Source organism: Drosophila eugracilis, unplaced genomic scaffold (assembly GCF_018153835.1).
Source record: "Drosophila eugracilis isolate 14026-0451.02 unplaced genomic scaffold, ASM1815383v1 contig_47, whole genome shotgun sequence".
In the NCBI taxonomy this organism is placed as follows: domain Eukaryota; kingdom Metazoa; phylum Arthropoda; class Insecta; order Diptera; family Drosophilidae; genus Drosophila; species Drosophila eugracilis.
The window spans coordinates 632,321-655,806 of NW_024573338.1; the positions used below are offsets into that span (position 1 = coordinate 632,321).

A 23,486-nucleotide genomic window follows, 5' to 3' on the forward strand; every position below is an offset into this window, starting at 1 on the left:
TAATTTAAATGTAGCAATTTTTTTTAATTTTAAGTCTAAGGACTTCCCCTGGCGGACGTCTTTGGAACTAATTAAATTATTTACATGTTGCTTACATACCATCTACATGGATAATTTGACAGTAAATTAGAATAATATCATATAAAATGTTATTCTAATCTAACCGGATTAAGTTTTTTGAGAAAATATTATTTTTACTTTCGTTTTGTTTAATTAGTTTGTCTACGCTACATGGAAAATCAACGCTTTCTAACACTTAAAATAGAGACGGCCTAATCGTCAACTATCTTTACGTCAGCTGTAGTATGTTTTCTATTTTTTTATGTGTGGAAATTAATTTCATTAGAAAACTACAACTTTTAAAGAAATTTCCTTTTTTAAAGAGTTCAAAAACCTGTAATACAATTATTGGTATTGTTTTTGTGAATTAAAATCACCAAATTCGTGATAAATTGCACATCGCTAGTATCGCGTGACTTCAAACCAAAACATTTGCAATAACGTGCTATTTATAGATATTCTGTAGTTGTATTTGTAACGCTGCATTTAATTGAGACACTTTTGCTTCCGTCAACATTTAGCTGCGGAAATTGGCACACTCTCTCCAAGGTCAAGGATGTTTTGCGGCAGCTAATGAACTTCCCATCGGGCAAAAACTTGTTCCTATTAAGTTAAACCAGACAAATGCATGATTTTTGCACTTTTTAGAAAGTTAAGAGCGGAATTGCATTTACATATGTGAATGTAAACACATAGGTATTTCCGTAACGTGTCTTAATAAACACGTTAGTAAATAACCCTCTCAGCTGTTCAACTTTGTTAGTGTATAGGTGCGCCCTCTCTGTTTTCTCTTTCTCTCGCAAAGCTTTCTAGCTTTTGTTGTTTAGCGTTCGTAGTAGATTTTATTTTGTGATTGCCAGGCAACGAGTTTGGACGCATTAATTATCATCACATAGTCTCGTGGAATTTTTTCGCACAAACCAGAAAATGTCATCCGCTGCAGTTCAGCCACCTCCGCCCGTTCCACCACCACCACCAACGGCTGCACCTTCCGCCGGAAAGGGTCTGCACTCCAAGTTGTACAATGGGATGATTGGCGCCGCCGACAAATTTGTGCCCGCCAAATTGCGGCCACTGTGGATGCATCCAGCTGGTAAGTCCCGAAATCCTTAAACATATGTAGACCGCATCTAAGTTGTAGTTGCAATTTCTAGGTCCCAAGACGATATTCTTTTGGGCACCCGTCTTCAAATGGGTAAGTTGACGAGTGCCAGACGGATGGGATTACATAACTCGGACGACGCACGACCTTCGCTGATTTTCATTATCGCACACATACGTTCACTATAAATCCGAAACGACGGTAGACAAATCTGTGCGCAGGTGCTATTAAATGAAATTATTTCATTATTCCGAACAACCTGCGCTTGATAACCGTTTGCGTTCGTGTTAGTGAGCGGAGTGTGATTGCTGCCTTCAATTATGGAACCCTATAAAGAAAGGAGAAGAAACCTTTACCACACTGCTCTAAATCTTTAAACATTTGCTAGTCATTTCGACGTGTTTATATATTTTTTGGATATCAGTTGATATGTATTTTAGATATGAACCAGACCGCCAACATATATGTATATATATGTATATAGAGATGACGAAAAACATTTATATCTAAATATTTTTGAAAACAAAGTTGGTCCTTGAACTCTCAGAAATTAATTTTCGTACATTTTCGTGATTTTTTGAAAATATATTTTCGATTAAGCTTTTTACGCTTCTGAAAATTTAACCGGTAAATTGTTGAGATATATTTTCATGCCTGACTAATATCATTTTGGAAGTATTCTTTTTAAGAAAGTGATTAATGAACCTATCCCTTATTTAGCATACTTGTATTTTAACAAACTTCTTTGTTTCTCTTTCAGGGTCTTGTTGCCGCTGGCTTAAGTGATTTGGCTCGGCCGGCCGATACTATCTCCGTATCTGGATGTGCCGCCCTGGCAGCTACGGGAATCATTTGGTCACGATACTCGCTGGTGATCATACCCAAGAACTACAGCCTTTTCGCCGTGAATCTCTTCGTGGGCATCACGCAGGTGGTGCAGCTCGCCAGAGCATACCACTACCATCAGGGACAGGAAAAGCTGAAGCAGGAGCAGCCGGCCGTGCAGAATTAGATACATATCGAATCGAATACCGGTGCTGTCCCATATATATAGACTTTAATCGAAATGTTATGTACATACATACAAATCCAATCCCACAACGCACAACCTTAACGAAATGATGAAGAGGAAGCTGTGTTCGCAGATCGGGAATCTGCGTTTTACAATATGTTAACCATTATTATTTATGGTCTATCGCCTTATCGACGTGATTCGTATTGTTTAAGTTGTAACTGTGGAGGCTTTGAGTATAGTTTTATGGATACGAGAACGATTGGACAGTTTTTGATTGTCAACAAATAAACCAATATATTGTAAGACTGTAGAAAGTAGTTAAATACACTTGTTTTTATTTAAGGGTTGGTTGTTAAGAAATACTATCAATAAAAGATATAAAGTGCTTAACATTAACGTAATAGGAATTACACATTAACAAAGAAGTTAAGAAAGCGCTTAAGTCAACTTATTCTGAAAACATTTTTATCAAAGGTATTAAAACATTCAATGGCGCGTTAACTAAATGTGTCTCAATATAACTTTATACATAAACATGATAATTGGCGTTAATTTGGGATAACCAAAGAAGCAATTGTATACCAGAACGGCTACATTAAACTAAATAAAAATATAATTGATAAAAAATACATTTGACTAGTTTAAATAAAATTCTCATTCAGTAATTTAAGATATAAGACCTTAAGGTTAAAACCTGTCTAACGAGGGTACATATACTTGTATGCACAATTGTGAGTACGTGTTTTCTTTGTTCCAACTACGTTAACGTACAAATACTAATTAATTATAAACAAATAAAAAGGGTTACGTAATTGTCTGCCCTAGGGCAATATAAATTAGTCAATATTACTAATAACTTTTAGTAGTAAGCAAGTTCTGCTTTTATAGTTATTTTATGGCTAATATGAAGTGAGAAAAGAGGGGCTGGTATTGTTGATAATAGGTGGTAGGTGATAACAGGAGGTCTAAGCTCGTAATACTAGAAACATAAACATGGACCGTGGACTTTTCGAAAAGCTCAGTTGTAGATGGGCGCTTCGTTGGAGCTGTTGTGCCTTAGATTTTAATAGGCACTCTGCTCCCCAACTTCAACGAGAGGAACTTTATCTCATCCCCAATCGACTATTATTCTAGCACATTTAATCAATCACCCTATATACAACAAACTCTTGATTATAGGTAGGTTATAACAACATTGCTCTCGTTTTGCAAAAAATACTTTAGTTTCATTTTGGCACTTCGATTGGTTGGACGTTGCATTAACAAGGAATAATCTCCTGTTCGGAATGTCAGCCTCAACTCCACCTCCTCCCTCAACTGCTCCAGTTTCGACCGGAAAGGGTCTTCATTCCAGGGCATATAATGGACTTATTGGTGCCTGTGATAAATATGTGCCTGCCAAAATGCGACCACTATGGATGCACCCAGCAGGTAACATGAGAATTAAGGAAGAGTTAATCCTTATTTTGACGGATTTACCATTTAAGGTCCCAAGACAATATTCTTTTGGGCACCTCTCGTTAAATGGGTAAGTTTGGAAAGCTTGTTGTATAACTTGTCCTAATTGTCCTTCGCCAATTTTATATTATCACCGAGCTGATAAACAAATCTGTGGGAGCATATTGTGTTTTATTATTATTTGTTTAATTCTCAGCAACCTGTTCAAGCTCGCGATAAATGAATACATTTTTTTTTCATTTCCACGCGCGAGATTCTGATAACTAAATGATTGTGCGGTTTTTGTGGTTTATGGAATATTTCATAATAGTTGGGAGAGAGCTTTGGTAACGTGCCATAGAGATTTGCAGTCAATGGGGGGACTTACCCTGTATTATCAGCCTGATCTTTCTAATCTCCGCTACTTACTCAATTATTTCCACAGAGCCTCGTTATCGCTGGCCTAAGTGATTTGACGCGTCCTGCGGACATGATTTCACCCAACGGATGTCTGGCTCTTGGCGCCACGAACCTCATTTGGACTCGCTACTCCCTGGTTATCATACCAAAGAACTATAGCTTATTTGCAGTGAATCTCTTTGTGAGTCTGACGCAGCTCTTCCAGTTGGGAAGGGCCTATAACTACAGATGGGAGCAATCGAAGCTGGAGAAGAATGGCGCGGAAAACCAAAATCCATTGAAGCTAGTTTGTAGTAGACAATGTATGCATTTTTTAGATTTCTTTAAAATAAAGAAAATTATTTTCTAGTCTAAATTAAATCAAAAATGTTCACGTTTTGAGTTTAACGGTCAATATATTTTTGACATCGATATTTTGGTACAAAGATATCTATAGAAAGATACCTTTAAACTAATTTTATTTCTAGGATTGTTTCACTACCTCTTTTCAATATTTGCATTCATTTGTTTGCAAAATATTTTATATCTTTTAACTACCTCTTTTTAATATGTACATTAATTTGTTTTCAAAATCGTTGAATATTTTTTAATTATTTAAAGTTGTTTGGTAAAAAAAGGCTAGATTATCATCACTCTTGATTTAATCGATAAATGTTAACAAGACCCGGCGCATTCTTTGCTATTGGTCATTTCCTTCTTTTATTAAATAAAAATAAATAAATAACTAATAAAATGGCTCTTGTTGACTATGGTGGGAGCAGCTCGTCTGCTTCTGAAGATGAAGAGCTGATTGAAAGTACTCACCCTCCTACTATGGTGGCCTTGAAAAGGTAAAGTTGTTTACTATTCACCTGTAGATTTCTACATTTAAACCGCTTAAGACCGGCCCTGCCCACAGCGGCCGCCCTCTTGGGCCCCAAGAAACCGAAACCCGAGGAGTTCGTAGAGGATGTGGTGGATGATCCTGCACTACATGGCGGACGCATACGTAGCTTCAAGCATGAACGAGGAAACTGGGCAACTTACGTATATGTCCCGGCAACAGCTTGTGTTGATCAATTGGAGGAGTTCCAAACTGAAGCTATAAGCAATTTGTCTTCCGACTTGGAACTACAGCCAAATGAATCACTCCACTTAAGTCTAAGTCGAACCGTAGTACTCCAGTACCATCAGATCGATGAGTTTTCGCGATCTTTACAAGCTGCTCTTAACAGTTCCGCTGGGTAAGTTTCAACTGTAAAAAAAGTTATCAAAACAATAACAAAGTTCTTTTAGGTTCGCTGCTACTTTGAAAGGCCTGCGGATCTACACAAACGAGGAGCGAACAAGGACGTTCATTGCCGCCCCTCTGGATGCTGCTTTTGTGGAAAAGATGACTGCGATCTTGCAACCCATCGACCAAGTGATGTTGGATTACAGGTTGCAACCATTTTATGATCCTGCCTCGTTTCATGTCAGTCTTCTGTGGTGCGTGGGCGATCAGCAGACTTTACTGAACAGCAAGCTAGCAGAACTACAGGAACTCCTTGAAGATCAGGACACTCTTCCACTGGCAGTTAATAAAGTTCATTTGAAAAGCGGCAACAAGGACTTTGCTTATATTTTAAAATAGGGGTGAATATTGAAATTTGATTAAGATTAAGATATTTCTGGATCCTCTATTTCATTTTATCTGAAGGGTTACATATATCTGTATATATACCTTGCTATTTATGCATGTCGTTCTTTATTTGACTGTATACAAATAACTTAATACTTAATTGTATTGGGGATAAAAAATGATTAAACATGTGTAATTTCTTAGTACTTATATATAGAAAAATAACATTAAACCTTTTATGGATACCAATGAATGTGAATAGTAAAAATCATGAATTATTCTGCATCGTTGAATGAATTTTTAGGCGAATAATCGAAAATTATACCATCCTTACCTCTTAGCTGAGACCTTTCTTTTTGTTGCCATTTCCTTGTTTGGCTGCCTGAGCTTGCTCCTCCAGCAATCGCTCTTCTTCCAGCTCTAAAAATCGCTGACGACGGCGACCGAGAGGTGTTTTCGACCACCAGGACTCGAAGGCTTCCTCCTCCTCGCGATACACAGGATCACGTGAGCTTTAAAACAGAAAAGCTAATTGATATTAAATATTTCTATGAAAATCACTTGTACCCACCACAGAACATTAATAAGCTCGGCATTGGTCAGTGGTTGAGTGCGCAACTGGAGTTTCCGCTTGCAGGTCATAACCTCTTTGAGACAAGCATCGATAGCTCCAATGGTATATCCATCAGATATTTTTGCCATGGCGCTGGTATCAAGATTGGAAATGCCACCAGAATATTCGCTAAAAAAAGTAATCAGTAAATGTACAAAAGATTGATCACCAGGTTAACCTACTGCAGTAAAGTTTTCCAGGCATGAGACATGGCTCCGTAATCAGGACGTGGAATATAGATAAACCGATTATATACAGATTGCATTAGTTTTTGGTCAGCCTCCCACGGCAAATTTGATGTGCCCACGAAAATCACTCTATCCTCAGGAGCAATGTTCTTGATCAGCTTGGGTAGATCCTTCTTGAGCCGCTTAGGATCTGTGCGATCAGTCTTCGGAATTTTTTTCATAAATGGTCTCTCGGCATCGCCCATATAAATCACGGCAGGTTGAAGCAACCTTGACACTTTTAGAACCAGATGAATTAACATAATGAGGCCAGATTTGCCGGGATACTTTCCCACTATATTAGCCGGAGTTAAATCAAAAAGCACAGCTCCCACTTCCGTGCAAATGGCGTGGAGCAGGGCCTTTTTACCAGATCCTCTGGGTCCAGCCAGTAAAATGGAGCGTATAAGGGGAGTGCAGTTGTGAATCGCATCCGATCCAAGCGGAAGGATGCAGTACTCCGTCAGGATCTGACGAATGTCGCCCGGTGAGGGGTTCGTACCATTCCTTGCTGTTAACGCCTTGTCGCCCAAAAATTGTTTTATCCTCAGCTCCGGATATTTTCGAATTATACCATTTGTGACCAGTTCTTCGTACAGCGACTCTGTAGTTCTATCCGGTGTCAAGTCCTTCTCCTTCTTTTTTTTGCTCTTCTTACCTGATCGACGAGTCTTCTTGCTGCTTTTCTTTACCTTCTTACCGACAGCCGTCTGAAGCAACTCAATCTCTTGCCTCATCACATCGTCGACGGCGCGACGGAACTCCAGCTCCACCTCCTGGTACTTGTCGCTGTATATCATGTCCTCGTAGGCCGCCTGGCTCAGCACACCAGTTTCATCTTTGTCTCGCCAAGTGTCGTTAAAACTAGCGAAATGCTCACCATAAATAAATGATAATGATTTTGCTGTTATTAATACTTACAGATCTATTTCCGCGCGGATGTCTGGAAGGCAGACGGAGGGCGCCGGCTGAAAGCTTACCTCCTCCTCCTGGTTTTCGTTGACATTCAGGTCGCCACTGCGTGCCGGTGACTTAGACTTGGTCTTGCGCGACTCCTTGGAGGAGCGAGCAGACGAGCGGCTATGCTCGCTTTCTGTTCCAGGTCTGCTAAAGATGTGCAAGGACCCACCTTGATCCTCGGAGGGAAAGTCCGGCAGCTTTCCCGTTTTGTCGTAGCAATCCTTGACCCAAGCACGTATCTCATCGGCGATATCCTCTTTCATGCTGGCGCCGTGCTTCGCTCGGATTTCCTCCTGCAGTGCGCGCTGCCGTTCCTCAAACTGTTTGCCATAAAGAGCCTGCGCTTGATACCGCTTCTCGTTGTGCTGTAGCTTTTCGAGCTTTTCGGCCCGTTCTTTAACAACAGCCGGAGGAGGTGGAAGCATACCAATCAGGATCATCTCCTCCATCTTGCGCCGGCGAGTTATCCTTCGGGCTGTATGGCCTCGCCACATTTTCTGAATCTTCATGGCAGCCAAAAGACCAGAGTCACTACGCTCCTTTTCACTGCGCTCTTCTGATTTTCCCTTTTCCTTAAGGATACGGATCTCCTTCATAAAGTGGGCACGTAAACGTCCTTGGCGCGCTCGCTCATGCATTTGGAGCATCCGTATAGCTTCGATCTCTGTGGTAACCGTCTCTTCCATCTCATGCTCCTCGAGCCAACCGAGTTTCACTAGGATTTCTTGCATGGTCTTCTTACGAAATTCCAGCTCCTGCTGACGTTCACGAAGAAAGTAGCGTGGAATCCTTAGTTCTGTCTCCATGGGAGTGAGACGCAGACGCTCCACTACCTCATCGTTGTAGCTGAACTCCATTAGATCAATGTTTACCAGATCATGCTTAAGCTCCACCACACGACCAAGACAAGCATCCAGCAGCTTACGCACCAACTGCCGTTTCTGGGGCTGAATCATCTACCGAAAATTCAAAAGTGTAATTGAAGAGTGATAACTAAACCTTAAAGTTTGATACCCACATTATCATAAACATCCTCCAATCGATTGCTGAGGCATATATAGCGCAAATAGAACTCGTACAGACTTGACTGCAGCAAGGCCTTGGCATCCGCGTCTGCGGCGACGGAGCCAACAGTTGCATTCATGGTAGCCACAGTTGTCTCCACATCCTGATGCTGCCTTTCGTAATCAATTGTAGACAGCAGCTCGCATTCATGCTGGGACTGATGCCAGATATCGTTAAAATATGTGCTAGACATGGTAACTAAAGATTCTTTGCTGTAGAACTAAACTATGAAAAACGGTCGTCAAGCTCTTTTTAGAGTTGCTAAGGAGCTTATTTGCGAAAGAAGGGTGGAATTATTAGGAAAAAAACGGTTTTGTATTTTTTTACATATATATAGTTGAATATAATACATTTCGTCAAAGGCGTTGCCTTAAGTTTCTCTCGAGAACATCAATAAATATGTTTACAGATATATTACATGGAATATGCTTAAAGGATTATGTATCTCAATGGATTTTAATGGAATAAGCTTAGTAATAAAACCCATCGTTTTCCGAAATTAAAAACTTACCGGAAATCAGATAAAGTAAAGCTAAAAGAGCATAAAAGTTAAATCTTCGAAATCTTTTAAACAATTTTGCAACTATGAAGTATATAGAGGGATTATGCACATGCATATGTAGTTAATAAATAGTTAACAATATAATTGGGGCTATTTGAAAAATTATTTAAATATTATCCGTAGAACAGTATTTGATCATGGATTTAGTGTGCTTAAATTGGATACCACTAGTGGCGGCGATGACCTCTTGGATAAAGCTCTGGGAGTTATGAATGGTGGTGCCACCAAGGATGACCCTATAGCCAGCATTATTTAACTGATGTACGGCTAAAGCCTCCTCGTACGTGGCTCCACCAATAATAAAGACCACCACTTCCTGCGGTGGTCGTCGGAATGGTACGAGCTCAGAATTTATGGCCGGGAAGAGAGGATCTAACTCACGACCCTTAAAAACATCCTCGAGTGTCTCCTTAAGTAGTGGCGTGTGCTGAGTAAAGACATTCTCCACACCCTTAAGGCCTTTAATCAGATTTCGGGTTAGCTTGACGGCATCCGTGATTCGCACCATATTAAAGAGATCTCCCTGGCGGACATGAGTTCCAGCATACTCGATCAGCGACGGCACTACAGCAGCTCGACCCCCTCGCGACTTGATAATCTGCAGCAATCCGGATGTGTCGCAATTGGCATGTCGCTCGTACCGCAACGCATAAAGGGCAACAAGCTTGAGAGCATCATCGATGGACATACGCTCATCTGCAATCAGTTTCTTAATGCGCTGCAGCTGGGCCGAGTGTTCCGCCTTGCAGGCAATCTCCTGCTCAAGCTCGGAGACCTCGAAAAGATTTCGCTTGTTACTTAGCGCCGAAAGTTCGCCAATTACACACAAATGCTTCTGCACGGTTCCGGACATTTTCTTAAACTGCGGATACGACTCAATAAAGTTCTTCATGTCCGCTATGCTCTCCACCTTCTTGTGGTCATTGGCCTTGCGCTGAAATTCCTCCATTAGTTGCTTAATGGTGGATCCAATCTCGCCATAGTTCGCGTACATGTTGTTTCCATAAAACTCATCCTGATCACCGGACAAAACCAGCTCCTTGAAGTCCTTTGGTACGTTAGGGCGATTGGACAGGTCCAATCGATTGTTTTTGATATGCAAAAGCTCATGGACCATGGCTTGGTATGTCCACTGATGCAGTAGCGGCGTCACTGGGTCATCTCTACGGTCCAGCACGAGCAGTAGCGGGGGTGCAGCACCATCCATGTTTGATCGAAAGTCGAACAGGGAGGACTCTTTGGTTATCTGCTCGTAAATCAGCTTGGCCAAAAGCTGAGCTGCCTGGGAGCCCGCTCGGTAACGAATTACTGGGTTTAATTTCAAGGAGAGTAGCACTGCTGTGATACCCTGCATGCTACGTGTAAGTGCATCCGGCAACCAGTTAAGGTTGGCCATGCAGTTGGGTATGCTCAAGGAGAATAAATTGGGATTAACGCAGAGGTAGTCCGCATACAGCTCTTTTACTTCCCGTACCGACTCGGATTCGTCACACTCTGCCAAGTACTTGATGTCTGTCCGGGGTATGATGTTGCTGAAATCTATTTAAGGGTTTAATATTATAAGATTGATGCTCTATACTACTTACATATGTAGTAGGCGCTGTATTTGGGATTCCGCAGCTCGTTGGCCAGGAGCTGGATATTCTGCTTGGTGGGGCGTATAAAGACGATGCACTTTAGGTACTTCAACCGCTCGTTAGATCTTCCAGAGTCCAACCGTTCGAAAAGGTAAACCTCCCGTTGCAACATGTCCGACTGACTAAAGGCCATCGAAATTATACTGGTCTGCAAATGATGTGGATTTTCAATAAGGAAGGTGTCATATGGCGGGGTTTTGGTTCCAGTACTCACCGTTTCCTTGTCGAGCAGGATAATTTTCATGCCGGGTCCCGACTCAGCGCACATTTTCTCAATGTATAACTTTATGCCGCTTATCAGATTCATTATTGCTAACTAATTTACCAAGAAAACCCAAATAATTTTTTTCCGCACACAGATGGATTAGTGACGGTTAAATTTCGATATTTGAGAGATAAGAAGGCAGTGATGACAATAAAACTTGATAGCTGTAAATTTAGCTAATTAATAAATATATTAAAAATATTTAAGGATTATCAATATATTAAAGTTTTTATATATATCTAGTTGTATATTTTATAAGTACCAATTTTTTGGCAACCAATTTTAACTTCTTATCTCTACCCAGCAATCGATAAGGCGCCGATATAATAAGCGGGTAGATCGAGTGCCGAGCAGTTATCGGTCTGAAAGCACTCACAGTCAGAAATTCTGACATATATTTTTGGATTCGAATTTTGATGCCCACCATGCATGTGTACTGTTAAAAACCGGCAAAATATAAGAGTAAGAGTGAGCAAAGACTTAGACACAATGGAGATGCAACTAGGAGCGATGCTGCATGTGTACAAGGGGGAGTATGGACTTCCTTCCATCGATTTTGAATGTTTACGTGCGCTGGTAAGTTGCATCACACGGCGGCTAGCACGCCTTGTGATTTACCCATTATCACCGTGACTGAAGAAACCGCTTCTTTCTCAATGACAGTGCCTCCTGAGATTCACACGCTGTCCAATGGACGTGCAGACCAACTCCAATCCACTGTGCTCAGGAGCCGGAAAACTGCCATATCTTCAGATCGGGAACCAGAAGTTCGCGGGTTATAGGCAAATCAAGCGCGTGCTGGATCTAGAGGTGAGTGCGCAAATAATGCCGGGTGAACAAACTGAACGGTCTATTTATAGGATTGTTTTGTTTGGAATTAATTCCACGTATCATTCTTTCAGGGCTACCCGATAGATGCGCATTTAAGCACCAAACAAAAGCATTTGTCCACCGCCTACGCCAACTGGGTGTTTACCAATCTGCACGCCTACTACCACTACTTCCTGTACGGAGAGCCCCACAACTTCGATACGACGACCCGGGGTCTTTATGCCAAACGAACGCCATTTCCCTTTAACTTTTACTATCCGTCGTCATATCAGAGGGAAGCCTGTGATGTCGTTCAGGTGATGGCCGGCTTTGATGTGAATGATAAGATGAATAAGCACGAAGGCGACTATGTAAGTGCTTAGAGCCGACCTTTTTTTAATCAGTTTATTAATTTTTATTAATATAGAGCATGCCAAAGCCATGTTTTCATAGAATCCTTATTTCAAATCTACATTAACAATTATTAAAAAAATCGATGGTACTTAAGAACTTCTCATGTATAGCAGTTTTAAACAGACCAAGTTTCATCATAATCGCCTATATGACGTTTGAAATGTTTTTTTTTTTAACATTAACCCTACTATTAAAAGAATTCAAATTTCACCATTGAACAAACTTTTAAGTCACCATAAAACCAATTTAATTTAAGATGACCTATCAATCCTATTAATATTCTTCACATATATATTATTTCAAACTTCTAATAATAATGTTTTATTTCCAGCTCGTTGTTAATGCCAAAAAAGTCGTAAATTTACTTTCAAGGAAATTGGGCCGCAAGGTATGGTTCTTTGGAGACACCTACAGCGAGTTCGATGCCATTGTCTACAGCTACCTAGCCATCATCTTTAAAATCGCACTGCCCAACAATCCACTGCAGAATCACATAAAAGGGTGCCAAAATCTGGTGAACTTCATTAATCGCATCACAAAGGACATATTCCGCAACGAGGGCTACAGTTCCACTAAGCTCACAAAGACTCCTAGTGGCACGGAAGCGAGTTTCACGGTCTTGGAGCCGTCCGAAATGAATACCAAAATCGTTGCTGGCGTCGGTGCAGTTTTGGCAATGGGAGCATTTGCGGCATGGCGCGGAATTTATAACCAGGTGGGAACCAGTGGATCAATTAAGTAGTTTTAAACCTCTAACTGCCTGGAGCTTATTCAATAGTTTTGGGCCAATGTCTTTGCTTGGCTCCAGACACTCTTGTAGACACACAACCAGTGCAGGTGCCAAATTCTCAGTTAATTGCAAATTCCGATTGCTTCATCCCTTGCAGCTAACAACACGCTCTTCGACGGACTACGATGGCATAGATTACGAGGATGACGATCTGGAAGAGGGCCTAGACTAATCTCGCTTCTGCAACGATATCTATGTGTACAGTATATATTTTAAAATACAAAGATGGGATGAAGCACAAAATCTGTCCAGCTTTAAAAGTTGCGAGAACATAACAGTTGGTCGATTTATATTGGACATAAATCTTTTGCACGAAAAGAAATCTTAAGATGATATTATACGACAAGGAAAATCCCTCAAAGACCTTGCTTTGGCGGATGCAGCATTTGTTAACTAATATAACTCTTAAGATCGCTATCCGATCCAAAAATTCCATTAAAAATCGACCAACTATAATATGCATATTCGATATATGTATTATAGTTTGAATTCATTTTTAAACCGTCTTGTAAAAAATAGCATTTTAACATTGTCAGAGCGTAATAAAATAGAAGGCTGAGGCGCTTCTATTAAAGAAAAGAGTACCGAAACCTCCATTAATACCAAAATCCGTCGATTGGAGTTGGTTTTGGTTTATTACTCACTAGTCTTAAATGTAAATTTCGAATAGGGGTCAATACGATAGAGAAGTTAGAGTCTACAGTGGAATTGGTAGATGCATGAGGGGTATCCAACGCACTCATGTCTTGAGCGCGTCCTGCAGCTTTCGCCGCGCCACACCGACCCGGTCCTCCTGCTTGCGTATGTCGTCCTCTGAGATGATTACCGCGTGCATTAGCGGCTGTTCGGGATTCATGAATGCCATCGCATTCTTGGTCAAGTCAGCCTTCGTGGAGCTCTGGCCGTGGACGCCGGCATTGAGCATATGTAGTGCCGTAGCCACCGACTGGAGGACGGTCTGTTCGTTGACATTCGGGCCAACGGTGCGTATGGTCTTGGGCAGTGAGATGTCGTCAAGCTCCTCCCCGCTGTCGTGGCAGGCGCGGAGTCTTTCCAGCCGCTTCTCCCAGAAGAGCTGTTTGGGCTTCTCTCGAGTGCCATGCTTGGTATCATGCTTCACTTTGGCAGGATCCTGACTGTGATTGCGAATTGCCGTCACCGGTTGCTTGAAGATCGATGCAGTCTGTCGGATTGGCGGCACCAGGGAGACATCTGTGCGCAGGGCTCGGCTGTAAGGGATTAAAGATGAAAATTCATAAAAATTTTGCTGAATTCTAACTTATACACCAAAAAGCACGCAAGACAAAACGTAAAGTGGGGCTTAAACATGCATAGACGGGGGAACTAAATTCTCAGGAGCACAGAGCTACAGCTTTTTTGGTGACTAATTTGAATTGCTGGCCAATTGTGTTTCTTTTCATTTTTTTTTGTGATTTTTAAATCCCGCAGGCTGTATACTTTGCGTTCTGATCAAAGGTTACAGGCAAACAAGACAGGACACGCTGGCATGCAAGAGTCAAGTGCTCCTCCACTTGGCTCTACCTGAGTTCGTTCTGTTGCTGCTGGCGATTGGTCGTTGATGGTGATGCAGATGAGGCTGCAGCTGTTGATAACGGGACCACGGCCGGAGGAGCAGCACCTCCTGCTGTAGCAGTGCCTCCTTGGCTCCTGGCAAACTTGCGCTTGAGAGCATTGGCCTGCGATCCGGTAGTGGAACCATTTCCACCGCCACTGGTCAAGGGTAGCGGCATGGCACTGCAGCGATACAGTGAAATAGATGGCGAGGGCAGGGCCCGTTGTTGCATCTTTCCGGATTGGAAATCAGGGATTGTAATATCCTGCGGCTTTCCCTCCGCCCTTTTTCCTGTGGGACTGTTGAACGGACGCGGCGGTGGGTGGAGTTTTAGGTGGGTTAGGTGGTTCGTGTGTGTGTATACATAGGCGTGTGCGTGTGTGTGTGGTGTGTGTTGATGCGGATGTAATAACAGAAAGGTAGTGAAAGTGATTAAACGTATATCCGATTCAACAGCGTGCAGTATTCCGATATTAGGTATATCCCCCTTGTCTATATAGTAGTGTTCTTCTTCTTTACCTGTAGTAGAAAACATCCACCTTGTTATTGTTGTTGTTGCTGGCTGTGGTGGTGCTGCTGTTGTTGTTGCTGCTGGCGTTGCTATTGGAGCTATTGCCCGATTTGCGGACCTCCTCGCGCTGCCATCCTTTTGGCAGGACACTGCAGTCGACGCGTTTGCGCTCGATTGTAACGCTCGGGTTCATTTGCATGCTCGCCGAAGTAAATAATTAACAATTCCACAAAAGCAGCGTCTGGCTAGCAGCAATGTGCCCGTTCTTCGAAAGATCAAAATTACCAAATGAGAATAGTGCTGCCACCTGATCTTTAAATTTAAAAATGTATTTCAATTCAATTATTTTAATCACTTAATTGGTGCAGAGGGGTATATGACTTTTATTTTCACAACAAAAAAACTAAATCAACAAAATCTAATGAAGGCAAATAATAGAATGGCTTTAGGGTGAAAAAGGATACATGAGCAGCACTAAACAAATCCAACCTGGTAACATTGGCGGTAAATTAAAGAAGAAGAAGCAACAGAAAGGGCGACGTAAGAAATTTGGGAGTTTTCATTCGCATTTTCCAGGCAACTGAACGGAATATGTAAGCCAGGCCAACGACACGCCGACCCAACTCACCGAAGCCTCGCCACAGTAGCCAAACGCTACGAACAACGCCTGCTGCGAGCAGTACAACTTGCTTGGGAATCTCCCACTTGATCCAATTGGGAATTTTACACCTGGCAGCTGTTGGGACACAAAAGTCATGTCTTCGTCAGCCATTTTCGTGCTGGACGTTAAGGGCAAGGTGCTGATATCGCGGAACTACCGCGGTGACAACATCGACATGGCCGTGATTGACAAATTTATGCCGCTGCTGATGGAACGCGAGGAGGAAGGCTTGATAACCCCGATCCTTCAGACGGCGGAGACCACGTTCGCGTACATCAAGACCAACAACCTGTATATCGTGTCCACGACGCCGCGCAACAAGAATGTAAATATTGCCTTGGTCTTCGTCTTTCTCCACAAGATAGCCCAGGTCTTTGTCGAGTACTTCAAAGAGCTGGAGGAGGAGTCCATTCGGGACAATTTCGTGATCATCTACGAGCTTCTGGATGAGCTCCTGGACTTTGGGTATCCGCAGACCACCGACTCGAAGATCCTTCAGGAGTACATCACGCAGGAGGGCCACAAGCTGGAGCTACAGCCTCGCATACCCGTGGCCGTGACCAATGCTGTCTCCTGGCGCTCCGAGGGCATCAAGTACCGCAAGAATGAGGTCTTTCTCGACGTGATTGAGTCGGTCAACTTGCTGGCCAACGCCAATGGCAATGTGTTGCGCAGCGAGATTGTGGGCGCCATCAAGATGCGGGTCTACCTATCGGGAATGCCTGAGTTACGTCTGGGTCTCAACGACAAGGTACTTTTCGAGAGCACCGGTCGCGGAAAATCGAAGTCCGTCGAGTTGGAGGACGTCAAGTTCCACCAGTGCGTGCGGTTGTCCCGTTTCGAGAATGACCGCACAATCTCGTTTATTCCTCCAGATGGCGAGTTCGAATTAATGTCCTATCGTCTGAATACGCATGTAAGTATTTGAGGAAGGTATTTTTGAGAATTGTAAACAGTTAAAATTACAATTCTAAAGTTATTAAGAAAGCAACTCCATGGAAATAGTGAAACAAAACTATTTGAACTCTTCTTGCCAGGTCAAACCCCTGATATGGATCGAATCGGTGATCGAGCGGCATGCCCACTCCCGAGTGGAGTATATGATCAAGGCAAAGTCACAGTTTAAGCGGAGATCGACTGCCAACAACGTAGAGATCGTCATACCGGTGCCCGCTGACGCGGACTCGCCCAAGTTTAAGACGACCATTGGCAGTTGTAAGTACGCTCCAGAGCAGAATGCCATCATCTGGACAATCAAGTCGTTCCCGGGTGGCAAGGAGTATCTTATGCGTGCTCATTTCGGACTGCCGAGTGTGGAGAGCGAGGACAATACGGAGGGAAAGCCACCTATTCAAGTGCGTTTCGAAATTCCCTACTTTACCACCTCTGGCATCCAAGTACGCTATCTGAAGATCATCGAGAAGAGTGGTTACCAGGCGCTGCCGTGGGTGCGGTACATTACGCAGAACGGCGACTATCAGCTACGCACCAATTAAGGGGAGCAACTCCCAACCCAGCATCATTCCAGCCAAGCTTCAGCGAGTCATCCCTGCAACAGGTAGCTTCATCTCCACCCGCGTTTTTGTCTGCGATGCGTTGCGTTAAGTCAAAAGTATATATTTGTATTTGTATTTGTATTGTTTCAGTATATGTATATTGTATGAAAATCAAATCTAATAAATTTTAACACCTTTTCATAACACCTGCACCAGAGTGGGTAAATTTGAATGTACAAATGAAGATCTAGTTGATCCTCAACATTTCCCGAATAAAGCTTGAAAATGTGTTTACATCCACATAATCGACACACCCAACTGACACAGATGAGTCATAACAAACGGGTTGGACCCACACAAAATTGTTTGCCTATTGCTTAATCATAATAAATGCACTTTCGATCGAGTCTCTCGGTTCACTTTGATTTCTGAGTTGTTAGCTTCTTTTGCGGTAGGAGGATTCTATGGCTCGAAGTTCTTTAGGTTATAGTGTTCCTTGTGCGCTTCGATGTGTTTCTCCAGTTCCTTTCGCTGCTCCACCAGATGCTCTGGCATTTCAGCGTAGACACCCTCGAACATCTCACGCCAGTTGGGCTTAAGTTTCTTTTCCGATACGGCAATCTGCTTGAGGATTTTCTTTCTAACATCCTTGATGAATTGAGCTTCCTCAGTCTCGTCAAACCAGCCTTTGTGCACCATATAGCGCTTCAGCTTGGAGATTGGATGCTCCACTGAATTCCACACCTCGACCTCATCTGCTGATCTGTAGGCTGTACTGTCGTCGGAGGTGGAGTGGTGACTCACTCGATAAGCTAGAGCCTCGAACACCACAGGTTTATTCTCTTTGAGCACATATTCTCTGGCTTTCTTCATGGCATTATACACTGCAAAGACATCAGTACCATCCACACGAATTGTGGCAATTCCGTATCCCATCGGACCACGTCCTGCAATGCCATCGCCCTTGTATTGTTCATGAGACGGAGTGGAAATGGCGAAGCCGTTGTTGCGACTAAATGGAGAGAGTATTAATAGGAAACACATTTGAATAAAGTAAATAGCCTTCAACATTTTTGATAAGATAAAAGAATACTGTGAAACATTTTATCTTATCAAAGTAGTGTTTTGTGAATCTCAAAGTTACTTTTTTTCGTGGTACTAGACATACGTAAAAATTCAGTGCTTACCAGAAGAGGATAACTGGACAACCGAGCGTTGCTGCAAAGTTAAAGGCGGCATGGGCATCTCCCTCGGAAGCAGCTCCCTCGCCGAAGTAACAAACCACACAGGCATCATTATTTGGCTTCATTTTCATGGCATAAGCGGCACCCACAGCTTGGGGCATTTGAGTGGCTGCAAATCCAACATAGAACAATGAGTATAATAAGCATTCTCTTACCTATATTATTATGGGTATTAACTTACACAGTGGACTAGATATGGTGACAAAGTTCAGCTCCCTGGACCCGTAGTGGACGGGCATCTGCTTTCCGCGACCCAAGTCGTCCGAGTTGCCGAAACACTGATCGATGAATTGGTCTATGCGGAAGCCACGCCATACCAAAACTCCAGCTTCGCGATATTGGCCGTATATAAGATCCCGCATCTCTAAAGCAGCGGCACTGCCAATATGGGACGCCTCTTCTCCAAAATTGGTCATGTAAAAGGAGATTCTGCCCTGCCGCTGGGATTCGTAAAGGATCTTGTCCATGGTATTGAGCAGCAGCATGTCACGGAACATTTTCTCCACCACCTCACGGCTTAGCTGGGGATCCTGACTTTCATCCGCAATATAGCCGTTCCGATCCATCACCCGATAAATGGGAATTGGAGAATAGTCTTCTGGGAAAATGAGCTTTAACTCGTTGACAAACGGAGCCTTGGCACCGGGAAAATTGGCATAATCGTTCGAAAGCTCCGAGCTGAAATCCCGCGCAGCCATAGGTACCGAACCTCCAATCTGCTAGTAGTTAATGTAAACAAATAATAACAAGCTAAAATGATATTGGCAAGTACTTACCACTTTAAGATGTCGTTGTCGCCTTGCCACCGCACCGAAAAAGCTTGCCGACTTTCGCAGGAAAGACATGATATATAATATGTATCTAAACTATTAAATGCAACAGGTAATATTTGAGGATTCAGATTCAGCTGCGTGTTTCCCAGCTGATTACGCAATAGATAGAATGGATGTTGGTACCCGTATCGATAAGCCACTAGCAATCGATGTTTACCTTTTTTTGTCATCGAGATCGTTAAAAAAATTTTATATTCAGACTTATTTTGCATAAGATATTGAAAATTTTAATTTGCCAAACATGTAATGGTATTATTGTCTGTACATCTAAAAAAAATCATAAAAAGATTTACTGAGTTGAGTTTTCGTGAGGGTAAGGAGTCACCTAACTTTTCACTTATATCTCCTCATTAAAATCTGATCACAACCAGGGGTTTTCAAAGTTTTTACAAAGATTAAGTCAAACCAAAGCAATTTGAAAATTGCGTTTCAAATAACCGCTTATTTAATATCGAAATGGAGAGAATCCCCCAAACGTGTATTTTATAATCGTAACTTTAAAATGCTACCTTACTTGTTTTACACCATGGCAATGGTAGAGGAAGCGCAATTCTGGCAGGCCATAGGAATACTGATTAAAAACTATCATGCCTTGAATAAAAAGATATTCGAAGTGGTCATTACCCGAGTGGAGAAGCTGGAGGATGGACGACCGAGTGAATCAACCGAAGACGAACTATCCAAGGCCCTGAAAGAAGATCCAAACAATCGCACGTGCACTAGCATTAAGATTGGATTTAAGCTACTGCCAAAAAAACTTCTGAATAACATATTGGGCACTGGAACTGTGGGTGGGTGAGTGCTCTGTTAGATAGTTCATAAAAAGTTAATAATATGTTTATTTACAGACTTTGTGGAGCGCCGGTACGACTGCCAATTTGCTAGTGATGATATTGAAGACTTCTCGGTGCACTTGTTTGAGGGACAGTTTCAACTGAAGTCCAAACAGAACCCGAACTGGTTAGAGTTTGTTCTCAAACCGAAGCTTTTCAGCTGGTCCCAATCCAAACAGGACGAATCGAAGGTAAAGTCATTGGGCTTGGTAAACGTGGAAAAGTACAATGATCTTTACAAGGAGTTGAAACAGAAGCATTCCCAGCGTCTTCTTGAGTACTGGAAAACTGCTCAAGAGTCCACGGATCCTTTGAAGTTTATCTATGAAGATTTGGCCATTGCCGCATATCTTATTGTTCTTTGGAGTCAAACCCAATCTGAACCCAAGGCTTTTGCAGACTTGGGTTGCGGGAACGGTCTTCTAGTACATGTTCTCAATGCCGAAGGCTACAAGGGCTATGGCTACGATATAAGAAAGCGAAAGTTGTGGTCCCTTTATCCAGCAGACACCCAACAGAGCCTCATCGAAAAACCAGTGGAGCCCAACAGCTTTCGCTTAGATTTTCCAGATGTTGATTGGTTAATTGGCAATCATTCGGACGAGCTATCCCCATGGCTTCCGGTTTTGGCTGGCCGTTTAAACATCAAATACTTCCTACTGCCATGTTGTCCTTATGAACTTTCGGGTGCCAAGTTTCATAGGCGAAATACGAAGATAAGTGCCTACCAGGATTTCTTTCTATATGTGTCTCAGGTCTCTCAGGAATGTGGTTTTGAGGTCCTACATGACCGACTCAAAATTCCAAGCACCAAGCGTTTGGCTCTTTTAGGAATCAAGAGAAATAACACAAAAACTATTAAAGACTTGGAGTACTTCGTCCACGAGGAGTTAGCGAAGTATAAATCAGGAGAGTCCGAAATTAAGTTACGTGAGAAGGAAGAAATTGTTCGCAACTGCACGCAGGTGGACAAGTCTATCATTGATGCTCTGGTGATAAAGATCTTTCAACAGCTATTGGATTCCCATGAAGACAAATGGTCAGGTCGACTGCCTATGAGAGAGATTGCCCAAAGTCTTACGAAGGAAGAACTAAGTGGCATCAAAACCGAGTGTGGCGGCATCAAAACTTTATTAAGAAATAAACACGAGGTGTTCGAGTTTTGTGGTGGTGATATCATAGGAATACGAACTCCTAAGCCAACAGCTCCTGCAATCCAATCCCGCCTTACCACCAAAAAACGTAGCTGTTTTTTCAAGCTACATCACCCACTAGGATGTCCTCTCAAGGATGACGAGTGCTCTTTCATACACTAACGCAACTTATTTTGTGTGTGGTTCTTACTCACGTTTATTATTATAGATTATAATATAAAAGAAAGTGCATTTATCGTGTGTCAATTGTAGAAACTAGGAGTCAAGCAGTGTCCTCTAGCGAGAGCTGTCACTGCTGTTGCTGCGACGCCGGCGGCGAATGGGTGAGCGGGACCGGCGGCGAGGTGAACGCCTGTTCCTCATGGGCGACTGACGACGACCGCCGCCACCGCCACCTCCACCGCGATTATTGAACCGATTGAACTGGGGTGGGGATCGCCAGCGGTTGTTCTGCGGACGGCGCATCGGAGGAGAGGGGCGACGCATTGGCGGCCGTTGCTTAGGTATGATAACTGGCGACACAGTGATTTCTTGGCCATCGATTTGCCCGCCATCCATATGCTTCATGGCCGATTCACAGTCCTCGGAAGTAGCGTATTCCACAAAAGGCCACGCCGCGTCCAAAATTCGGATGATATCGATCTACAGGAAACTCTACATTCTTCACGTCTCCAAAACTGCTGAAGATCTCGAATACATGGTCCTTGGTCACGTTGCGGGTAAGCCGGCCAACATGAATACGCACCGGCTTCGGCGTCGGCGAACGTGTTCGCGACCGGGAGCGCTCCCTCCGCTTCGGTGGCGGCGTCCTCTCCACAGAGCCACGACCACGACGGCGTGGTGATCGTGAGCGGCTGGCCGAACGAGAACGCTCGCGCTTTACATTATTGCCTTCGACTGCCGGCCTGTCATTGGATACAGCACGACGGGCACGATCCCGAGAACGACTACGACGTTCGCGATCTCGTTCTGGTTCCTTTCGCGCCTTGCTGCCCGGTCTGGGAGATTTGGAAACCCGTCTGGGCGAACGAGTGCGAGAGCGGGATCGAGCGCTGGGCTTCTCCTTGTCTTTATCCTTGCCGGCAGCTCCCCCTCCACGTCTTCGGTTCTTTTCGCTGCGATCTGAGTCACTGGACGATGATGATGAGGAGCTCGAGGAGTCGCTGGAGCTGCTTGAACTGGATCGTGAGTCTGAGCCGGAACTGCTGCGCGATGAGCTGCTGTCGGATGAGCTGGGAAAGTTAACATTTTGTATACTTCCTTTTGCATGGGGGAAATGATGCATGCTAAGCTATTCACTTTATAAAAATTATAGCAAATATTTATTGCTGAAAAACATCCTTTTAGGATTAAATAGTGCTCATGAGACTTTACTTGGAGATTTTTTGTTTGGCACTACTCTATTCGAGAGTGGAATAATAGTTTAGCGTTCATGTATGCGATTGTAAAACTATTCTATAATTAAGATATGCATAAGTAGGTAAATGAAAAAATTACTTTACGATGCTGCTTTAACAAAATTAAAGATATGTAATTTATTTTCGCTTAAAACGGTCTACTAATCTTTTACAACAATAAAAGTTTATCGGTTTAGGCTGATGTTGAAGCTCTTATGAATGCTTTATGTTCTTATGAATGCTTTTCCTAACAAAACACGACGCCTTTTTGAAATTAACCCTTATTTGGAATGGGCGGATGGGGGGATATATGTGGGGAACACCTTTGCCGGTTGATTATTTACCTGCTTCTGGAGTCGCTGCTAGATGACGCCGATCCGCGTCGCTTGCGTTCTCGCTCCCTACGCGAGGAGCTGCTAGTTGCCGCCTTACCGTCCTTCTCTTTGGTATCCTTCTCCTTGTTGTCCTTTTCCTTCTCACCCTCGCCGGCGGGACTCTGGGCACGCGCCCTATTTTCGACCACGAAAAGTGATATGTTTTAGGTCTTATGGGGGTTAAATCCATTTATGTACTTACATATTCGTATTGCTGATTTAATTAACGATTAGTTTAACAGCACACAACACTCTTTTAAGAGCTAGCCTATATGTTTTTATTAATAATCCCCGTTTTTTTTAACAGAAGCCAAATCCAGGTAGCGTTTTCAGTGATGGTTGGTGTGGCCAAAATACTAGCCTGAAAAAATACCACAAAACTGTAAATGAGTGTGGTATTATAAAACTAATTTAAATGTAATTTAATTTAATT

The 23,486-nt window shown here is 42.9% G+C and overlaps 11 protein-coding genes across 14 annotated transcripts; 6 read left to right on the forward strand and 5 right to left on the reverse strand.

Moving 5' to 3' along the window:
* The first annotated feature begins 294 nt into the window (after window positions 1-294).
* Window positions 295-2,500, forward strand: LOC108109914 (mitochondrial pyruvate carrier 2). The gene is made up of 3 exons (XM_017218722.2): window positions 295-1,153; window positions 1,215-1,255; window positions 1,923-2,500. The coding sequence occupies exons 1-3, from the start codon at window positions 988-990 to the stop codon at window positions 2,172-2,174; spliced, it is 459 nt and encodes a 152-aa protein (XP_017074211.2). The 5' UTR covers window positions 295-987; the 3' UTR covers window positions 2,175-2,500.
* Window positions 2,501-3,189: 689 nt separating this feature from the next.
* On the forward strand, window positions 3,190-4,394 carry LOC108109927 (mitochondrial pyruvate carrier 2). The gene is made up of 4 exons (XM_017218730.2): window positions 3,190-3,356; window positions 3,445-3,608; window positions 3,665-3,705; window positions 4,060-4,394. Exons 2-4 carry the CDS (start codon window positions 3,464-3,466, stop codon window positions 4,381-4,383), a joined length of 510 nt encoding a protein of 169 aa, XP_017074219.2. The 5' UTR covers window positions 3,190-3,356; window positions 3,445-3,463; the 3' UTR covers window positions 4,384-4,394.
* Window positions 4,395-4,666: 272 nt separating this feature from the next.
* On the forward strand, window positions 4,667-5,893 carry LOC108109903 (U6 snRNA phosphodiesterase). Its single transcript, XM_017218714.2, has 3 exons — window positions 4,667-4,864; window positions 4,916-5,257; window positions 5,310-5,893. The coding sequence occupies exons 1-3, from the start codon at window positions 4,767-4,769 to the stop codon at window positions 5,644-5,646; spliced, it is 777 nt and encodes a 258-aa protein (XP_017074203.2). The 5' UTR covers window positions 4,667-4,766; the 3' UTR covers window positions 5,647-5,893.
* A 78-nt stretch (window positions 5,894-5,971) lies between these two features.
* On the reverse strand, window positions 5,972-8,754 carry LOC108109871 (dynein regulatory complex protein 11). Its single transcript, XM_017218669.2, has 5 exons — window positions 8,453-8,754; window positions 7,396-8,390; window positions 6,430-7,338; window positions 6,206-6,376; window positions 5,972-6,146 (listed from the first exon to the last, which is right to left on the reverse strand). The coding sequence occupies exons 1-5, from the start codon at window positions 8,690-8,692 to the stop codon at window positions 5,972-5,974; spliced, it is 2,490 nt and encodes an 829-aa protein (XP_017074158.2). The 5' UTR covers window positions 8,693-8,754.
* Window positions 8,755-8,815: 61 nt separating this feature from the next.
* Window positions 8,816-11,085, reverse strand: LOC108109880 (vacuolar protein sorting-associated protein 45). The gene is made up of 3 exons (XM_017218682.2): window positions 10,913-11,085; window positions 10,648-10,846; window positions 8,816-10,600 (listed from the first exon to the last, which is right to left on the reverse strand). Exons 1-3 carry the CDS (start codon window positions 11,003-11,005, stop codon window positions 9,168-9,170), a joined length of 1,725 nt encoding a protein of 574 aa, XP_017074171.1. The 5' UTR covers window positions 11,006-11,085; the 3' UTR covers window positions 8,816-9,167.
* Window positions 11,086-11,315: 230 nt separating this feature from the next.
* On the forward strand, window positions 11,316-13,556 carry LOC108110430 (metaxin-1 homolog). Of its 2 annotated transcripts, none has more exons than XM_017219500.2 (5): window positions 11,316-11,539; window positions 11,627-11,773; window positions 11,866-12,144; window positions 12,519-12,902; window positions 13,075-13,556. In XM_017219500.2, the coding sequence occupies exons 1-5, from the start codon at window positions 11,393-11,395 to the stop codon at window positions 13,147-13,149; spliced, it is 1,032 nt and encodes a 343-aa protein (XP_017074989.1). In that variant the 5' UTR covers window positions 11,316-11,392; the 3' UTR covers window positions 13,150-13,556. The 2 variants fall into 2 exon arrangements, with proteins under 2 accessions (XP_017074989.1, XP_017074996.1); XM_017219507.2 differs by lacking the exon at window positions 13,075-13,556 and adding an exon at window positions 12,966-13,022.
* A 37-nt stretch (window positions 13,557-13,593) lies between these two features.
* On the reverse strand, window positions 13,594-15,324 carry LOC108110447 (methyl-CpG-binding domain protein 3). Of its 2 annotated transcripts, XM_017219519.2 has the most exons (3): window positions 15,070-15,324; window positions 14,520-14,849; window positions 13,594-14,206 (listed from the first exon to the last, which is right to left on the reverse strand). In XM_017219519.2, exons 1-3 carry the CDS (start codon window positions 15,258-15,260, stop codon window positions 13,717-13,719), a joined length of 1,011 nt encoding a protein of 336 aa, XP_017075008.2. In that variant the 5' UTR covers window positions 15,261-15,324; the 3' UTR covers window positions 13,594-13,716. The 2 variants fall into 2 exon arrangements, with proteins under 2 accessions (XP_017075008.2, XP_017075014.1); XM_017219525.1 differs by lacking the exon at window positions 14,520-14,849.
* A 237-nt stretch (window positions 15,325-15,561) lies between these two features.
* Window positions 15,562-17,424, forward strand: LOC108110324 (AP-1 complex subunit mu-1). The gene is made up of 2 exons (XM_017219353.2): window positions 15,562-16,638; window positions 16,760-17,424. The coding sequence occupies exons 1-2, from the start codon at window positions 15,817-15,819 to the stop codon at window positions 17,216-17,218; spliced, it is 1,281 nt and encodes a 426-aa protein (XP_017074842.1). The 5' UTR covers window positions 15,562-15,816; the 3' UTR covers window positions 17,219-17,424.
* LOC108110314 (2-oxoisovalerate dehydrogenase subunit alpha, mitochondrial) lies at window positions 17,338-19,409 on the reverse strand. Of its 2 annotated transcripts, none has more exons than XM_017219341.2 (4): window positions 19,239-19,409; window positions 18,644-19,178; window positions 18,406-18,571; window positions 17,338-18,230 (listed from the first exon to the last, which is right to left on the reverse strand). In XM_017219341.2, exons 1-4 carry the CDS (start codon window positions 19,305-19,307, stop codon window positions 17,681-17,683), a joined length of 1,320 nt encoding a protein of 439 aa, XP_017074830.1. In that variant the 5' UTR covers window positions 19,308-19,409; the 3' UTR covers window positions 17,338-17,680. The 2 variants fall into 2 exon arrangements, with proteins under 2 accessions (XP_017074830.1, XP_017074820.1); XM_017219331.2 differs by having other exon boundaries at window positions 18,644-19,181.
* Window positions 19,410-19,821: 412 nt separating this feature from the next.
* On the forward strand, window positions 19,822-21,513 carry LOC108110502 (probable tRNA (uracil-O(2)-)-methyltransferase). Its single transcript, XM_017219585.2, has 2 exons — window positions 19,822-20,086; window positions 20,144-21,513. The coding sequence occupies exons 1-2, from the start codon at window positions 19,822-19,824 to the stop codon at window positions 21,442-21,444; spliced, it is 1,566 nt and encodes a 521-aa protein (XP_017075074.1). The 3' UTR covers window positions 21,445-21,513.
* Window positions 21,476-23,410, reverse strand: LOC108110513 (RNA-binding protein with serine-rich domain 1-A). Its single transcript, XM_017219596.2, is given in 4 exon segments — window positions 21,476-21,888; window positions 21,890-22,514; window positions 23,024-23,188; window positions 23,256-23,410. Coding segments are annotated over 4 exon segments (1,122 nt in total). The 5' UTR covers window positions 23,258-23,410; the 3' UTR covers window positions 21,476-21,558.
* Window positions 23,411-23,486: the final 76 nt, after the last annotated feature.

Bases quoted from the DNA above. Each gene is read 5' to 3' on its own strand.
- LOC108109914 (XM_017218722.2), top strand. From the start codon at position 988: ATGTCATCCGCTGCAGTTCAGCCACCTCCGCCCGTTCCACCACCACCA. The intron at 1,154-1,214 runs GTAAGTCCCGAA...TGCAATTTCTAG, and splicing joins ACTGTGGATGCATCCAGCTG to GTCCCAAGACGATATTCTTT. The intron at 1,256-1,922 runs GTAAGTTGACGA...TTTCTCTTTCAG, and splicing joins GGGCACCCGTCTTCAAATGG to GGTCTTGTTGCCGCTGGCTT.
- LOC108109927 (XM_017218730.2), top strand. From the start codon at position 3,464: ATGTCAGCCTCAACTCCACCTCCTCCCTCAACTGCTCCAGTTTCGACC. The intron at 3,609-3,664 runs GTAACATGAGAA...TTACCATTTAAG, and splicing joins ACTATGGATGCACCCAGCAG to GTCCCAAGACAATATTCTTT. The intron at 3,706-4,059 runs GTAAGTTTGGAA...TTATTTCCACAG, and splicing joins GGGCACCTCTCGTTAAATGG to AGCCTCGTTATCGCTGGCCT.
- LOC108109903 (XM_017218714.2), top strand. From the start codon at position 4,767: ATGGCTCTTGTTGACTATGGTGGGAGCAGCTCGTCTGCTTCTGAAGAT. The intron at 4,865-4,915 runs GTAAAGTTGTTT...AAACCGCTTAAG, and splicing joins ACTATGGTGGCCTTGAAAAG to ACCGGCCCTGCCCACAGCGG. The intron at 5,258-5,309 runs GTAAGTTTCAAC...AAGTTCTTTTAG, and splicing joins GCTCTTAACAGTTCCGCTGG to GTTCGCTGCTACTTTGAAAG.
- LOC108109871 (XM_017218669.2), bottom strand. From the start codon at position 8,692: ATGTCTAGCACATATTTTAACGATATCTGGCATCAGTCCCAGCATGAA. The intron at 8,391-8,452 runs GTGGGTATCAAA...AATTTTCGGTAG, and splicing joins TGGAGGATGTTTATGATAAT to ATGATTCAGCCCCAGAAACG. The intron at 7,339-7,395 runs GTAAGTATTAAT...GCATTTCGCTAG, and splicing joins ATCCGCGCGGAAATAGATCT to TTTTAACGACACTTGGCGAG.
- LOC108109880 (XM_017218682.2), bottom strand. From the start codon at position 11,005: ATGAATCTGATAAGCGGCATAAAGTTATACATTGAGAAAATGTGCGCT. The intron at 10,847-10,912 runs GTGAGTACTGGA...CATCATTTGCAG, and splicing joins TCCTGCTCGACAAGGAAACG to ACCAGTATAATTTCGATGGC. The intron at 10,601-10,647 runs GTAAGTAGTATA...ACCCTTAAATAG, and splicing joins ATACAGCGCCTACTACATAT to ATTTCAGCAACATCATACCC.
- LOC108110430 (XM_017219500.2), top strand. From the start codon at position 11,393: ATGTGTACTGTTAAAAACCGGCAAAATATAAGAGTAAGAGTGAGCAAA. The intron at 11,540-11,626 runs GTAAGTTGCATC...TCTCAATGACAG, and splicing joins TTGAATGTTTACGTGCGCTG to TGCCTCCTGAGATTCACACG. The intron at 12,145-12,518 runs GTAAGTGCTTAG...TTTTATTTCCAG, and splicing joins ATAAGCACGAAGGCGACTAT to CTCGTTGTTAATGCCAAAAA.
- LOC108110447 (XM_017219519.2), bottom strand. From the start codon at position 15,260: ATGCAAATGAACCCGAGCGTTACAATCGAGCGCAAACGCGTCGACTGC. The intron at 14,850-15,069 runs GTAAAGAAGAAG...TCCGTTCAACAG, and splicing joins GTGGATGTTTTCTACTACAG to TCCCACAGGAAAAAGGGCGG. The intron at 14,207-14,519 runs GTAGAGCCAAGT...AATCCCTTACAG, and splicing joins CAGCAACAGAACGAACTCAG to CCGAGCCCTGCGCACAGATG.
- LOC108110324 (XM_017219353.2), top strand. From the start codon at position 15,817: ATGTCTTCGTCAGCCATTTTCGTGCTGGACGTTAAGGGCAAGGTGCTG. The intron at 16,639-16,759 runs GTAAGTATTTGA...TCTTCTTGCCAG, and splicing joins CCTATCGTCTGAATACGCAT to GTCAAACCCCTGATATGGAT.
- LOC108110314 (XM_017219331.2), bottom strand. From the start codon at position 19,307: ATGTCTTTCCTGCGAAAGTCGGCAAGCTTTTTCGGTGCGGTGGCAAGG. The intron at 19,182-19,238 runs GTAAGTACTTGC...ATTAACTACTAG, and splicing joins GACAACGACATCTTAAAGTG to CAGATTGGAGGTTCGGTACC. The intron at 18,572-18,643 runs GTAAGTTAATAC...TTGGATTTGCAG, and splicing joins CACCATATCTAGTCCACTGT to CCACTCAAATGCCCCAAGCT.
- LOC108110502 (XM_017219585.2), top strand. From the start codon at position 19,822: ATGGCAATGGTAGAGGAAGCGCAATTCTGGCAGGCCATAGGAATACTG. The intron at 20,087-20,143 runs GTGGGTGAGTGC...GTTTATTTACAG, and splicing joins ATTGGGCACTGGAACTGTGG to ACTTTGTGGAGCGCCGGTAC.